Source organism: Biomphalaria glabrata, chromosome 9 (assembly GCF_947242115.1).
Source record: "Biomphalaria glabrata chromosome 9, xgBioGlab47.1, whole genome shotgun sequence".
Lineage (NCBI taxonomy): Eukaryota > Metazoa > Mollusca > Gastropoda > Planorbidae > Biomphalaria > Biomphalaria glabrata.
Window position 1 is genome coordinate 39,825,619 of NC_074719.1, and position 16,892 is coordinate 39,842,510.

Below are 16,892 nucleotides of genomic sequence, written 5' to 3' on the forward strand. Positions count from 1 at the left end.
ATGCTAAAATACAAAGAAAAAAAGCCTTTAATTATCATTGTTGTTTTTTTGTCCTTTTTTTTTCCATTTCAATATTTGTCTAAAATAAAATATATTTTCATGTGTAATCATAGACATAAATAAATAGAAACTGGCCGATAAAAGAGTTTTATGAAACGAAAATTTGTGACTTGCAATTGTGTGTACTTTATTATACAGCAGTGTAGTCTTGTTTAATCTCTAAGACTGAAGATCATGCAACTTTTCAGAATTCGGAAATCCGACAATAATAGATATACGTGTTTTCAAGTTACATGAAGTTATTTCCTTTTTCCAGTCTATATAGATTTATGTCTATGTGTGTAATATAATCGAGAAAATTATTTCTCTTAAATGCTTATGTTAATGTTATACACCGATGAGACTGGATGTCACTTCCGCCAAACGATATATTCATAGTCAAAGCTAGCAAAACTAAAGCGATGTCCAGATGTGGCGTCTCAATTTTAAAACCATATTACAAGTTGCACAGCACAAATTTAAAGCGACGATCACTTCTGGTATCATCGTTTATGGAATATATGGACTTAATGGCCTGGCCTTCTGGAACAAAAAGGGTCAGCTTCAGGTCCCACTCGTTCACGAAGTCGGTCGTGTAACATTCGGACAACCATCTTTTAGAGGCTCTGCAGCAGGTAAAACGGAAGCGTCGGTCCTCGTAGCTGTCGTAATGATAACTGGAGATGCCTGTCAGAACTTTGTTCCCTGGACATGTGTAGTTAAAGGTCTGATCAAAGTTATTCACATAATCTGATGAAATTAAATATATATATATATAAAAATTGAGCGATTTTCAACAAAAAAATTGAGAAAGAGTGAGAGAGAGAAAGTGGAAAGAGGGGGGAAAGACGGAGAAATATTAATCTAGATTAAAATACTGGATCTAGTTAAAGATATATTATAGAAAACTGGTGATATAGATCGAGAGTTTGAAACATAGATAGATTTTGAATTCTGGATCTAGTTTTAAAGATATATTGATCTCTTCTGATTTCTACTGTAGACAGTGGCCAAAATATTCCTGGACGTCTCTTTCCTTAACTCTTTACTGAAAATATGTGTCCATTTCCACTCAATTATGTTCAAGATATAGATCGCCAGATGACTTTAATTTCAAGATGATTAAATTTTGATCTGTCAAACCAGATTTTTCTCTGATATAAATAAGCATATCACATGTATAGCAAAAATGTTACAGCCTTTTTTTATATCCGTGTCCAGGAATGTTTTATAAACGTGGTTAAAGGCCGAGCACCCCGGGGATGACGGCGATCTTCCTTCATTGAATCACACCCACTAACCCCACGGAACTTGCCATTTTTTAAACGGTCCCTTGAGGAAAGGCGTGGGAAATGTTGACATGTTTATATTTGCTGTCTGACCAATACCTCCTTTATACAACTTATAATAGACGGATTATTTTGCAATTGATAAATAACGACTATTAGATATTTCAAAAAATTAAAACATTTTACCGCCCCCCCCCCTTTTAGAAAAAAATCCTTGTTAAGCTGATGTACTAATCTAAAATTATTTTTTTTTTAATGATAGCCCTTCAGATCTAGACTTAGAAGACAGTCAGCAAAATGTTCCTGAATAATAATTTATTTATTTAGCTCTTAAGTAAATAGGGTCTTCATGAGGAAATACCCTAGGACTAATAGTCTGTTGGAGAAATAGATTGTCTAGTAAACTCTAGTTCCTAGCCATTTGTTTGATTTTCCTTCTGTAAATTTCTAGGAAAATCTTTAGGGCTGTTTTCGAGATCCCTGTTCGCACATGTTTCCACGAAGGTACGAGATGAATGGAGCCTTTTTATTGACCTACTAGTCGACCCACGGCGTAGCATACGCCGTTATTTTGCAGGGCCGGCCTTTGGCCCCTATGTGACCCCAGTATGCCACTGTCACAGCCTGGTTCTTGTTATAGGCGTGATGACGCGAATGTCTCTGAGTGTTGTAGATACCTCTTCTGGTATTACTATTACGTTCTTTAATTAAATACTTTCTCACACGCACTAGATTTGCAGGTGCGTGAGAACACACTGAACTCTCCAACCGCAAACATTCCGAATTATTAATAAACGCTCTTGTAGCAGACATGAATTTTATTACATATAAAATATAGATCACAAAAGATATTGTCGAGTTCAGCCATCACACATTATACATATCCAAGGAAATAACTTATATAATAATCACTTTCTACTTATACTTTCTACTCGAGGAGATAGCAACGCTCCTCTCTCTATAAGAGTCCAAGATCAACTGAGATCTCCACCTCGTGGTCATTCCCCAACCAGGAGAAAAATCTCGTGCAGTTAGCACGGAATAGTTCAGTGACTACTAGTCACCAAATATTACAGGGGTTCTAAAACTGATACATGACAGCCCCGCACTTTCAAAGGACCCGCGCTAATTCTGGGTGTAAATTATTAAATTAAACCATTTTATCTTATAACAACATATACGAAAAAGTCATGGAAATGTCCGGAAATTATTACAATCTTTTGAAAACTCAAAAAAAAAAATAAAATTGCAGAAATAAGAGAGTGATCTTTGCTTTACTTCTTCTTCTCGTCCAAACTCTTGAGGGAAGAAGAGTATTATATATAAAGATTGTAAGAAGTCTAAATGTTTGAAACATGTCAACTCAATCGTTTGATTGCCAACTTTTGTTTAAAGCACTCCATTAGAATTACCTGACTGGACGCAATAGTCTCCAAACTCAGCAGTGCGACATAACATTTCCCAAATTCTATCTTCTCGCTGGTCGTCATGGATACTGGACAGATACATTATGATCTGCTTGTCAGGACATTTGAAATCCATCTGTCCGTCATACTCGTTGACCCAAGGGAAGGTCGGCCCACTCTCACTGACCATCACCATGGCAACCAAGGTGACAAGTTTGACCAGAACTGAAGCCATTTTGATTTGCGTCTAGCAAAAATGATTCCGGGGAACTGAAAATATAAAAGCTATACATTATTTCAAACAAAGGAATTTTCTACAACTCAGCATGGAAATGACAAGCTAGAAACATAGAGGTATGGTGAGAGTGAATGTTAGTTTGATATTTTGATATGATAGTTATATCCCCTTGTATATGTATTCCCACGTTGTGAATGTGAACAGTCTTGCACGTGTTGTGAACTGAAGGGTTAAGTCTTCGTTGAATGCAAGAGAGAGTGTGTTAAGTTAGTGAGGTCTTGCTCCCGGTCCTGGAAGGTTGGACGTTTACTTCCTGGACTGGTGTTTGTATTCTTTCTTGAGAGTTATATAATTGTGTGCTTTAGTTGATATTAAAGAGTTGTTGGTATTCATTGAAACCTGGAGTTAGAGTTGAAGTATAATAAGTATTGATTGTTCTTATTTGTGTAACAAGTATTCGTGTTGCAAGTATTAATTAATTGGAATTGAGTATTCATACCCCTAAGGAGCCTAAGCTAAGAAATGAACCCCTGACATTCATCAAATGATTTGCTACGCTTACAAAAAAAAAATATATAAATCTTCTTTCAACTCAGCATGGAAATGACAAGCTAGAAACATAGAAGTCGTGCTACTGGAAAGCAATTAATAGTCTGTAGGTATGTGATAATGCGATTAGCTGCTGTACTTATCAGGCTTGTCTTAACTCTTTCTCTCCTAACTAACGATACCAACGTTGATTCCACCAGAATGTGGTACATAATTACGGAGTAAAAGAGTTAAGTCTTCTGCGGAAGAGGAGTGCAATGATTCGCGTGGCTACGGAGCACTAGCAGTGATTTACATCATTTGAAACATCCAGCGTAGCGTAGAAGGTGATTAATCTGGGTCTGTAGAATTTGTACTGCTCAGAACAGGGCCGGTCTTAAGCCACTGCAACCTATGCGGTCACAGTGGGCCCCGCGCCTTCATGGGCCCAGCGCTAATTGTAAGTGTAAATTATAAATTAAACCATTATAACTTTTATAAAATAACAGGGTTTCCACGGCCTTCTGATTTTAAGGAAATCTCCTAAAATGCAAAATGTACGAAAAAGTCTTAAAATCTCATGAAATTATTAAAATCTCATGAAAAATGGACAGTATTGTCATTTTTGGGGTGCCAATAAATAAAAACAGCATTGTGAGCATTCATTTAATAAAAATTTATTGCAAAGACGAAAGTATTTTCTAAAATAATACCCAGACTAAGCCCCGCGCAATCCATTTCGCATAGGACCCAGCAATAGCTAGGGCCGGCCCTGGCTCAGAAGATAGGTTGCGTGTTTCTGTACGCGTAGTATTACTTCTGAGTTCGTAGTAACACAAACGCACAGATCACGACACTTATATTAAAGTAAATCAAAAGGTGTATATAGAATTTGAAGGTTTTATCCCTAACGGGAGCAGGATAGTTTCAGTCCAGTGTTACTTCTATAAAAGCTTAGTCTCAACTGTCTGTTTATCTATATCTAATCTTTAGTCTTCTTTTTCGAAGTAACGTCTGTATTATATAAGATAAGATATAGTGTCGTTTTGAATTGATGTCGTCAGAATAGTGCGTTCACTAGCAGTCACCTAAAGTGCGCCTCTACAGTAGACAAAACCATTCCATTTCCGCCATCGACGTCTGTCACACTGAATGTGAGCGCCAGCTTGCCGGCAACGATTATGCGCTCGCTGCCAATTCTTTGTTTAACAACAAACCTCTGAAAATACAGAAGTCATGTTTCAGAAATCATCCGATAAAGTTTACTCAGCCCCGAAGATCGCAGTCAATGGACGCCACGCAGCTTTACCTATCTGGTAAGCACGATATCCAATGACGCATTACTTTCAAGAGATGTTGATAATCGTCTGGATAGGTATTTGAAGCTAGTTCCTAGAGTTGAGTCTAAGACTCTTGGAACTCTAGGCTTTTGGAAGCTTGTGGAAGCTTGCCTCCGTCTGGCTGTATGAAACGACCTGTATATCTATAGAAGATCCAATCAGATGTACATTTTTAACTCCCTTTTACCTCTGGCTCGTATCCCATGACACAATTTAAACTGATGATGAAAGACTACAGCGGAGTTATGGTTTTGAATCGAATTTGTTTGTATTGTTCTTGTACATTTGAAAATCACTCAAAGAAATAGAACAAAGAAATAAAGAAATAAACAAAGAAAAAAACAAAGAAATAAAATAAAGAAAAGAACAAAACAATAAAACAAAAACAACAAAACAAATAACTAAAACAAAGAAATAAACAAAGAAATATACAAATAACCAAAACAAAGAAATAAACAAAGAAATAGAACAAAGAAACTCACGGTGGCTAAGAATGAAGTACCTTTATCACGACTAACAGTCTGCTCTATACATTTATACTTTTATAAAAATACAAGTCAACAGGTTGTCGTATCCAGGAAGTAGCCAAAGTCCGTAAATTCTATTCTAATTGAATAGCACTCTAGCAGCTAAATGTACATTTAATTACATTGTCTTCAATTTCCTATTTTTTTACTACTAATGCCTTTGTTGTTATAACCAGCTCTTGGTCTCTTGTTGTAGTTTTTTCTTCTATTTCACGGGTATAGTGGCAAAGTGTTCAAGATCTTTGCTTCCAATTGAAGAGATCAAGAATTCGAATCCTTGCGAATACCGGAACTTTGAACTTCAGGATGCTTAGCGCGTCCCTAGCAACAAGTGGGTGGAATAAAGGCGTTTGGCTGTTGTGATGGACACAAGGCAACTTCGGCCATACAGGACCTTTACATCTGCATCTTTGTTCTAGTTCTTCGTTTCTTTCTTTGTTCTAGTTCTTTGTTTCTTTCTTTGTTCTAAACATCTGAACCGCAGGAGGATTGATATTTATTTATTTTGATGCGTTTTTTTAATAGCATTCACTATGTAACAATTAACATTTTAAAAAATTCCACCTTTATTAAACTCAAGTAGTCTATAATGTTTCATTCTATTTTTTTTTCTGTACTGCTTCATTATTGCAAAATTGTTCTCCAATGAATTTTACACAATTAAGTTCTTATTAACAGTACGGCTTATCATTTCTACGGTGCCCAAAATGACCTTATTCGACAATTTTTGTTACTGTACCCTATACAAAATAGAAACAAAAATGTGAGTCGAGTGCGGTTATTCCTGCATAAGAAGTGGTGGATGGTTGTTTGTTTAAAAGACGTAATTCAAATTTAATTGTAAGATTATTTTATTTTGAAAAAGTGTAACGGTCAAACCAGTATCACAGTGTGGCCAATCAGGTAGGGCTTTTTTCCCCCAAAGATATGCATAACTGTCAAATTTCTAGAAAAACTCGCTTAAGCTGGTTACCCTTTCATGTGCGATAGTACTGCGTTTGACCCAATGACAAAAATGCAAACTAATAGGAGGAAATTTTTATAAAATTTTGGTCTGAGAGGATCAGCATATTATTATGTCAGCCTCACACATTGAAATATATCAAACATTTAAAGTGTAGGTAGATTGGAGTAAAGATTTATAAAACTAAAATTCAAATTAAAAATTCACATAAAAAAGCAAGGCGAAGTACGTTGTATCCATGCTTTCTGTCTGTCATTTTTCCTTTGTTTGTGTCATTATATTTAAAAAGTTTTACACCTAGTTGCATTTTATAACAACGGGAAAATGACATAATGGTGGGCAAAGTAGGAGTGTACTTTAGTACTAACCTCAATAATAAAGTGAAACGTAGATCAGACTGACGAAATCTGCCATTTCCCCTCCCCCCTTTTCTTATTCATTTTCTCACTTGCTACAAGCTGTTGGTATAGAGCACAAAAATGGATTAATTTAACATTACTGCTGCCCATTTGTATAAAAACATGTATTTTTCTGTACAAACAACTCATTAAATTATCGGCACAAGTGTGATACAATCATCAAGTACGAAAATAAAATGAAAAGTGCAGTATTGCAGTTGTGGCTGAGTGGTAAAGCGATTCAAATCCTGGGATTGTTACTTTCGGGATCTTTAGGGCACCTCTGATTCCCCGCAATTCTAATGGGTACCTGACAATAGTTGGGGAAAAATTAAAGTACTTTGGTCGTTTTGCTGGTCACATGACAGCCTCGTTAACCGTTGGACACAGAAACAGATTATCTTTACATCATCTGCCCCATAGATCACAAAGTCTGAAATGGGAACTTTACTTTTTAACTTAACTGTGATCTAGGACTAGATATATTGCTACACCCGACGCTAAGCCAACGTTTGTTGTCAACTTGACCCTTAAGTGCTGGGCTGTTTTACAATGAGTGCATACAAAATGGAATTACAATTCTGATGTTTAGAGTTTAAAAGCTAAATTACCACACGCGTTTTAAGGGTAAAGTTATCTTTTCACAGTCTGCCTTCCCTTTGGATCTCAAATGTGTTTCCGGCGTCTTTTGTAAGAGATCTCCAGATGTCTCAATGTTAAACCATTTGCTGCAATAAGTCTCCTGACAACAAGTAGAAGAAAGTAAAGATAACACTTTCAGGCCTGTCCATCTATTGGGGCAGATGCTGTTAAGCTCATCTGTTTCTATGGCCGACCGTTAACGAGGGTTGTCTTGTGGCCAGCACAACAGCCGACCGCTTTAGTAATGTCAGGTATCCATAATAGTTGGGTGTACTCAGGGGCGACCTAGAAATCAGGAGCTTTAAAATATTCACCGGGATTCAAACTTGTTTCAGAAACCAAACGCTTTACTATTTGGCACTTCCATCCCGCACGGACAATAGGCCTACATATACCGTAGAAATCTGTAAAGCAAATTACTTTAAGTCTTTAAATTACTATTTGAAAAAAAAATATTTGTTCCTACATTTGTAAAAAAAAAAATGCCCCAAGAACTAATCCTCAAACAAACAACATAAGACAAAAAAACAACTTTTACACACCGATTACGGTAAAATTGCAGATTGGATAAGTGACTTCATCACCAACGACTCAGTCCAAAGTTATAAGCTACTTTAACTGTACCATATAACAGTTGAAAAAAAATTTAGATGTATCCATAGTCAACGAGGTATCACGAGATCGGCATTCCTCACAAAACCTCCTTGCAGGGAACAATAGACCTACCAGGGAAAAGATGAGGCTGACAGAGAAAGCCATGGGAAGACATCAAAGAATAGTAGGTCATGTCATTGCGAGAGATTCCATTCAAGGATAATGACAGGGACTCGGTTCGACATATGAGATGTGTAGTAGCCCTGACCCTAACTACCCCCACCCCTTAAAAAAAAAACTAATAAGCTAATGACCACCAGGTGTCTGAAGACTGACAAAAATTAAGCGGTGAATTAATGACAGGTATAAATTTAAAAAAGTAATTCAATATTTAACTTACCGAGAAGGTCTGTAAGCATCGGTGGTCTAGTGGTAAAATACTCGCCTGCCACGCGGGTGACCCGGGTTCGATTCCCGGTCGATGCAATTTTTTGTTATTTATTTATTTTTTTTAATGTTCAAAGTAAGTTTGATGATTAGCTTAGTGACTTTATCGCCCACGACACAGTCAATCTTCTTTAATCGTACCATTACAATGTAAGAAACTTAACATGTATGCATAGTTATACACAATGCCCATGGCATTGAGCCTCAATAATGAACCGCTAACCAATGTTTTAAAAACGCAAACTAAATGGCCATATCACGAGGTCAACATGGCTCGCAAAAAAAACTAGTAGGTCTACATAGAAAGAAAGACAACATCAAATAATGGGGGGGGGGGGTGTTCATGTCATTGAAAGAGATTCTAGTTATGACGACAGATGACTCCCCCCCCCCCCTAAAATGAATTATTATTTACATAAAAAGGTCAACGCCTAATAAGTTAGTCATGATTTGACCGCCAGGTGTTTGTACTGAGAATGTTAAGCGGAAAATTATCGATGGCCCCGGATTCAAACGCTGTCCGCTCCCATCCGCCGTCATTTGACAAACATTTTATAATTTATAGACATAAATATTTTGTTTTAAAGATTTAGCTTCTCCATTATCGTTTGTAGGCATCGGTGGTCTAGTGGTAGAATACTCGCCTGCCACGCGGGTGACCCGGGTTCGATTCCCGGTCGATGCATATTATTTTTTTATGTCATCTGTATACCCCAAAGTGAAGAAACAATTTTCCTCTCACGAGTGAGATTTGTTAGAATCTACATAGAACCTCATCCAGGATGATCATTTTTCTGCTATAAATGAGGTGATTTGTAAAACAAGGATAGGGTCTTAGAGACAGAACGAAATAGAAGTCGACGTCAACAGACTTACCTACAGGACAACGTAGAACCAAGTAGCAGTTTAAACAAGGGCTAGAGTTAGCTGACATCTGACGGCTCCCTGCATTGTTATTAAACTTGTTCGACATTCAGCGCCAGTGTCGACTAACTATCATCGTCCTTTCGCCGGTGTTATTGGATTACATATTCAGTTGAGTGTTACCTCCATTTTGGTTTTATTTGCATTAGACACCGCGGAAGCGCCTAACACTTTACAAATATGTTTGGACTATGTTTGGACTATGTTTGGACTGTGTTTGGACTATGTTTGGACTATGTTTGGACTATGTTTGGACTGTGTTTGGACTGTGTTTGGACTATGTTTGGACTATGTTTGGACTATGTTTGGACTATGTTTGGAATGTAATGAAACAAAGTGTCGATTGTTGTTGTTGTTGTTTTTCGGATCTAAAAAAAACAAGTGTTTAAACACAATGTTCCAGTGATTTCTACACAAGAAAAAAAATATTTTTTGAGATTGTGAGAGGCAGTAAGCTCCTCCAGATTCCCGGCTTCAGAAATCCATTCTCCTAGCGTTGACAATTAAAAAGTGATGGGACGAGCTAAACACGCATGTAAAATTAAGTTTCATTTACATAATGGCAGTTCTGACAATACAATTATGTGAACACTTGATTTTTTTTTTCATAGGCGCCGACTCTTTCATTGCCTTAGAGTTTCGCGGGTAGTTTGTAATATTTGTTTCGAGTCGAATAGCCCGCCCAGTAAGTAGATCTTGTAATTAGAAAGTCAATTTTAAAACATTGTCACTTTTATTGGAAAAGGCTGTTAGTTCAGAGTAGAATATTTTTGGCCGAATAGTGTAGATGTAGACTTACATAATTAAGTTCATTTGTGTTCTAGTTTAAAATAGATTTTTAATTCTCTTCCTTTCGTAGTAAAATCAGTTAAAAACGGAATCTGTTTAATAAATATTGAACATTAGAACTACTAAATATTTAATTATATATAACGGTATTAAAATTTCTTTTTAGTGTTTTATTTGTAAAAATTGTGAACTATTTCGTATTCGATTATTGTTACTATTATTGTTTTGCATTATTGGGTCCCCCGAGGGGAGGAGGGGCGAAACTTCCTTACAAAAAGGGGTTTATAGAGTGTGTGTGTTTCCTTGACAACGGCAAGTAGAGATTGTTGGTTATACATTGAGTATGAAATAAGCGTAATGCGTAATGCAAATGTGAAAGACGTTGTTTTGTGATGATTTCGTTTAAACATCAGTTTATTTCATTAATATCAGATCTTTATCTCAAATTAAACTTGTGAATATTGTAATGACAGTTCACACAAGAAGTTTGTTCAAGCTATTTAAAGTTTATTTATTGAAAATGTAAAACGCCTACATGGGTTCACTTGTACTAGTTGTTTGTAGTGACGAACAACTAAAAACAAGGAGAGGGGTTGCGAAAGAAAAATTGTTTTATTTTCAGTGTAATGTATCTGAATATTAGTAAAATTAAATGTTTAAAAATATAAATATCTTAAGAAGGAGACGTCGTTTTATATTTTAATAAGACCTTGTTAATTGTAAACCGCTTTTTGCGAGGGGGCGTAGGCAACAATATGGGTTAAAACGTTTTGAAGGAAACATTTTAAAACGTCTCCGCTAGTGTGATTCTTCTGGATTTTTTTGTCTCAGAATGGTCGAATTTCTTCATTCTATTACACTTCATTATAGTGACAACTTTTGTGTGAAATAAACGTCTGCGACAGAGACGTCTTACTTAACACGAAGAATATTGTTTAAAAGATCACGCCCATTACAGACGTACGTACGCAATATGTATGCCTACCTAGAATGTTCCTTGCATAATACTTTTGGCTAGGGCTGTCTCTTTATTATTATATTTAATATGGCCCTCGACTTTCTTTTTATTAGGATGAATAGTGCGTTCTGAAAGAAAACACATCAATATTAGCCCTTTTTTAAAATAAAAGTAAAAAGTTAGAATACGCTTTGAGCCGAGTCCCGCGCGGAATCAAACCACTTGCCGACTTGAGCAAAAACCTGCCGCATCTTCAATTTCTATCTCCATTAAGAAACTTACAACGCTTAAAATTTTTGTAGGCAACACTATTTCGGGAAGAAAAAAAAAACTGACCATAGACCTATTGTATATAGGTCTGTGAAACTGACTCATTTTAGTGAAATGTCATTACCTAAATTTGGATTCTATACATAGTGTTAAAAAATATAAATTAAAAAAAAAGAAAATTGTGTTGTAATTAAAACTAAGTTTCTTTTCTTTTTGATTACATTCTTTTAAAAAAAATGAAAAGTTAAAAATGAAAATAAAACATCTTAGAGGGAATGGGGATACGACAACGATACGAATAGGACAAGAAAAAGAAATGGTACAAAAATGGATTTCAATCAAAGAGCGCTTTAAGTACAGTGTCCAGCTCTGTCTTAATGATTTTTTGTTTCTATAGAAGAAAAGGGGAGGGGGGGGGGCGTCATTTTTAATTTCGCACGCAGGCGGCCACAACCCTCGCGGCATGTAGTGTTTTTTACCAAGCTTATATCAATTCTGTTTGTTTGGTATCTCGTACAAAGAAAAGAAATTGTGCTTGACTGAAGTATTGGTATACGCTTAATTAGTCCCCTTTATAGGTCGCCGCTTTAAAGTAAGTTTAAAAAAAAAAAACATACATAACTGTACAATCTGCTATAGTCATAAGTACCTCACTAGAGTGTTCAGTATGTCGGCTTGAGCCATGACTTGGAATTGAGGTAGTTCCTCTTTTTTTTATGGTTTTAAAGACTGATCACAGTAAAATTGCAGATTAGATTAGTGACTTCATCACCAATGACTCTGTCCAAAAGTTATAATTAATTATTATAAAAAGATACTTTAATTGTACCGTGAACAGTGTAAGAAAATGAAGATTTAGGCTATCCATAGTCATACACAATGTCCATTTAGCCCTAAGAATGACCTGCTAACCAACGTCTAAAAACGCAAGCTAAAACTGTATGGCCATTTCACGAGGTCAAATTGGCTCACAAAAACATCCCTGCTGGGAACAGTAGGCCTACTGAGAAAGGAATACAACATCAAAGAAAAAAGGGGGGGGAGGAGGGGGAATGTCAATGAAAGAGATTCTCTTCATTGCTAATGACAGGGACTCATGTTGACAGGTTAGGTGTGTACCTCTGACCCTTCCCACCCCCTTAAAATAAAGTATTTAGATTAACAGGTCAACGCCTAATAAGTTAATGATGATCTGACCGCTAGGTATTGAAGACCGACAATATTTATGCGGCAAATAAATTATAGGCATAAATTGATACAAACTGTAAGCATCGGTGGTCTAGTGGTAGAATACTCGCCTGCCACGCGGGTGACCCGGGTTCGATTCCCGGTCGATGCACGAAATTTTTTATTACTTTATTAGACAGAGTCAAGCCGCTCCAAAAAAAGAAAAAAACTACCACACGCATCTTAACGGTTAAATCCCTCTTACCATCCCTTTTCCCGCCTTTTTTTTTTTAAACTCTCCAAGCTTCTCTCGCGTCCTTGGAATTCCAGACGACTTCCGTCTTTGTTATTTTCAAAGCTGACGGAAATCTTGTCAACAATATACCGCCAAGACCTTGTGATGTAACCATTCAACCAATGAAAGAATATATAATTATAGTTCAAAATGACATTGCACGCATTCGCGCCCTGACACAATTAGTCTATTAATGAATGATGATTAATCGTAATTAACTCCTAGATTATTGAAAGATATTTTTTACAGTTTTTTTTCTTTATTTTACTTGTTTTTTTTTTACTACGAAAAAAAACAACCTAGGTGTGTGACCGTGTGGGTCTGTACATATACTATAGAGACACATAATTAGGGCGATATATATATATATCATGGGCGTAGCCAGGGGGGGGGTTCTTGGGGTTCAACCCCCCCCCCCGAAATTAAATCCCCCCCCGGGGGGGGGGGGGGGGGCAGGGGGGGGGACAGAATTAAGTGACTGATTTTTGCTTTCATTTTGTTTATTTTAGGTGAAATTTTAATACTAAATCATCACTTACCACAGTACAGCCGAGGCAGTTTTGAGTTAAAAACCCTCTACCAGGGGGTTTTGAGTTTAAATCCCCCTAACAGTGGGTTTTGAGATTTAAAAAACCCCTATCAGGGGGTTTTGAGATACAAATCCCTCTACCAGGGGCCTTTGAGTTTAAAACCCCCTACAGGGGGTTTTGAATTTTAAACCCCCTACCAGAGGTTTTTGCAGTTAAATCCCCCTCTTCTATAAAACAAAACAAAAAAAATGCAAACAACAATCCCCAAATTCCAACAGCACAGTTGAGGAAGATTTTGATTTTAAAACCCCCTCCAAAATTTACGATAAACCCCATCTTCAAAATAAAAAAAAGCAAATTACACACTCAAAATTCTATGAGCGTAGCCAAAGGGGTTTTGAGTTTCAACCCCCCCCCCCTTTTCCAGTTGGGGTTTGTAGCTAAAAAGTACCTCTTCAATATAAAAAAAAAAGGAAATTACACACTGTAAAATCTGAGCGTAGCCAAAGGGGTTTTGAGTGTAAATCCCCCTCCTCCAGATGGCTTTTTCTTTAAAGTTTAAAACCCCTCCAGATGGTTTTGAGTTTAAAATTCCCCTACAGAGCGTTTAGAGTTGAAAACCTCTTTCTTCAATATTATTTTAAAGCAAACTATAGTCACCAAATTCTATGATCGTAGCTAAATGGGGTTTTGAATTAAAAACAAAACAAAAAAACTCCAGAGATTTCTTAGTTTAAAACCCCTCAACAGATGATTTGACGAAAAAACTTTCCTTTTCGATATAAAATCTAAAGCGAAATACAGACATGTAATTCCAAGAGCGTAGTCAAGAAAGGTTACAAATTTCTACCAGTGGCTTGGGCTCCATTAATAAAGTGTGAACAGTCTTCTGCCGAAATTGAAAATTATTAAATGTATCTCAACAAAGATGGCTAAGACAGATTTTAGGAGTCAGTCATAGAGATCGGGTCTAAATCAAAGAAATCATATGCCGAACTGGGAGTCGAATCCTTAGTAAGGTTGTGACAGAGCGTCGCATGAGGTTTTGAGGGACATGTTCTCACACAAAATGAATTACGCAAAATAAGAGTTGCGGAAACAGCTTGCCGGAAAATGGCCGAACGGCGCGAGAGGGTCTAAGTCAGTAAGAATAGCACATTAGGTTTTTGAAATAAAATTTTTTAATAGCAAGATAATGCACTGTAGATACCTCAGAATATGTATTTTGTTGGCTTTCAATACCAGAAATAGTGCCCGGCGGCGGGGCTTCGCCCCGCGCTGGGGGAGCGCTGCGAACTCCCCCAGTCCCCCTTGCTAGCAAGGGCGGGGAGTCTGCAATAAACAATAAACGTCTTCCGAAAGGGTCAGAATGTAATAAAGATTAATTATGTACACACACACACACGCACATATATATATATATATATATATATATATATATATATATATAATTATTTTCCGCGGGGGGGGGGGTCGGGAGGGGGAATTCCCCCCGCCCCCCAAAACCCTTCCCGAAAAAAATCCTGGCTACTCCCATGATATATATATACATATATATATATATATATATATATATATATATATATATATATATATATATATATATATATATATATATATATATATATACATATATATAAAGTAGGTGCCGGTACTCAGTGATGGATTGGGGATTAACTACTTATAAATTAATTATAAACGTTAAAATTCAAGAAAAGTAATATTTCATACTCCAGATTGAAAAAGGTGACGGTACCCACTATATATATATATAGAGAGAGAGAGACAGACAGACAGACAGACAGACAGAGAAGGGGAGAGAGACAGAAAGAGATGTATTGGCCAACTGACAACAGTAAAAAAATAAAAGAACCTCATGGATTAGGCCTACTACACGAAGGGGTAGTCACCCATGACAATGAATGTAGACAGTTTATGAATGGTGTCATAAAGATGCTAACTACACTGCACATACATATGTGTGTGTTTATGAAATGTGAAAAACTGGTTTCAACGTGGCGAAGAAGAAAAAAGGGGCCCTAACCAGTTTTGAAAGGTTACTGAACTTATTCAATCGTATGTTTTAATGCTGTTGTTTTTTTTTTCCTTTAAAAGCAACGATCTACAAATGCAAGTCAAGCAAGAGTACATATTGCCAGTTCTGGAATGTTTGTGCACAGTAGCAGTTTGTTAGATGTTTGTTTGTAGGATGGCTGCTTGGTCGTGTAATGTGCAAAACTGGAGTGTCGTCATGACGGTCCCGGGTTCGAATCCAGATATCTGCCTTCCCTGAGGGAGGTTTGGCTAGGATGTAAGTAAAAAGTAAATTTCCCCTTTCAGACCGTGTGGTCTATAGGGCAGATGATGTAAAGGTCATCTGTTTCTGTGGCCCACAGTTAACAAGGGTGTCATGTGGCCAGCACAACGTCCTAACGTCTTTACTTTTCCCCCAACTTCTATCAGGTACCCATTAGAGCTGGGTGGACTCAGAGGCGCCCTAGAGATATTGAAATAAAAAAGATCCCAGTTTTCACAAGGATTCGAAACCACGACCCTCGGTTCGCGCTTTACCACTCAGCCACCGCGGCTCCTTCACGTGAGAGACGTATAGAACTTTTCATATTGGATGGTTGCCTGGTCCTGTGGTATGCACGCGTTCGGTTGTCTCGATGGTCCCGGGTTCATACCCTGCCCGCTGCCATTCCCCGTCAGGTTTGGACTACGAAGTAGATTATCTTCAACTTTGAAGGATCATCCCAAAAAAAAGTTAACTATTTCGATGTTTCTTTGTTCAATAATAATTATAAGGCTTGTCTTCGAGTCCAAAGATCAATGAGTAGTGCAGTATTTCCCGTGGCTACGCAGCACCAGCTGTGATCTACATACTTTGCCACACATCCAGGGCAAGCATAACCATTGTCTGCCGGTGGTCGATTAAGATTTTCTTTTCGCCGACTGCGTCTTTGTTCAATACTATATATGTAACAATCAAAACAGTGTAAATGCCGTTTAAAGGTCATATAAATAGTGTTTTTTTTTCTTAGAAATTATCTAGTTGCGCAAATGTTTAGGCCCTAAATTTATTTTTTAAAAAATACAAAAAAGGACACAATTTGTAAAAAAAAAAAATTACATAATATTATTCTGAGTCATCACCATCTTAATATATATTTTTTTAAAAATACAAAAAAGGACACAATTTGTAAAAAAAAATATTACATAATATTATTCTGAGTCATCACCATCTTTATATATATATTTTTTTAAATACAAAAAAGGACACAATTTGTAGGAAAAAAAAAAAAAAAAAAAAAAAAAAACCTAGTATTATTATGAGTCATTACCACCTTAATATATATTTTTAAAAAATACTATTTAAAAAAAAAAAACACTACCAGAACTACACTACTCACATAGTAACCCCGGGGCGGGGTCCATTTTAATTGTACATGATCATAAGACACTAGATAAGCCCTCGAGATAAGTACCTATCTTTTAGAGCTGAACACGACGACACTGAAGGTAGCACAGGGCCGCAGAGGACGCA

General features: G+C 36.8%; 1 protein-coding gene and 3 non-coding genes across 5 annotated transcripts; 3 read left to right on the plus strand and 1 right to left on the minus strand.

The window, feature by feature from the left end:
* Nucleotides 1-25: 25 nt before the first annotated feature.
* LOC106054156 (dermatopontin-like) lies at nucleotides 26-16,889 on the minus strand. 2 transcript variants are annotated; one of them, XM_056041971.1, is made up of 4 exons: nucleotides 16,759-16,871; nucleotides 6,700-6,789; nucleotides 2,741-3,004; nucleotides 26-789 (listed from the first exon to the last, which is right to left on the minus strand). In XM_056041971.1, the coding sequence occupies exons 3-4, from the start codon at nucleotides 2,967-2,969 to the stop codon at nucleotides 497-499; spliced, it is 522 nt and encodes a 173-aa protein (XP_055897946.1). In that variant the 5' UTR covers nucleotides 2,970-3,004; nucleotides 6,700-6,789; nucleotides 16,759-16,871; the 3' UTR covers nucleotides 26-496. The 2 variants fall into 2 exon arrangements, with proteins under 2 accessions (XP_055897946.1, XP_055897945.1); XM_056041970.1 differs by lacking the exon at nucleotides 6,700-6,789 and having other exon boundaries at nucleotides 16,759-16,889.
* On the plus strand, nucleotides 8,381-8,451 carry Trnag-gcc (transfer RNA glycine (anticodon GCC)). Its single transcript has one exon. It is a non-coding gene; the product is annotated as a tRNA-Gly (tRNA).
* On the plus strand, nucleotides 9,027-9,097 carry Trnag-gcc (transfer RNA glycine (anticodon GCC)). Its single transcript has one exon. It is a non-coding gene; the product is annotated as a tRNA-Gly (tRNA).
* Nucleotides 12,622-12,692, plus strand: Trnag-gcc (transfer RNA glycine (anticodon GCC)). Its single transcript has one exon. It is a non-coding gene; the product is annotated as a tRNA-Gly (tRNA).
* Nucleotides 16,890-16,892: the final 3 nt, after the last annotated feature.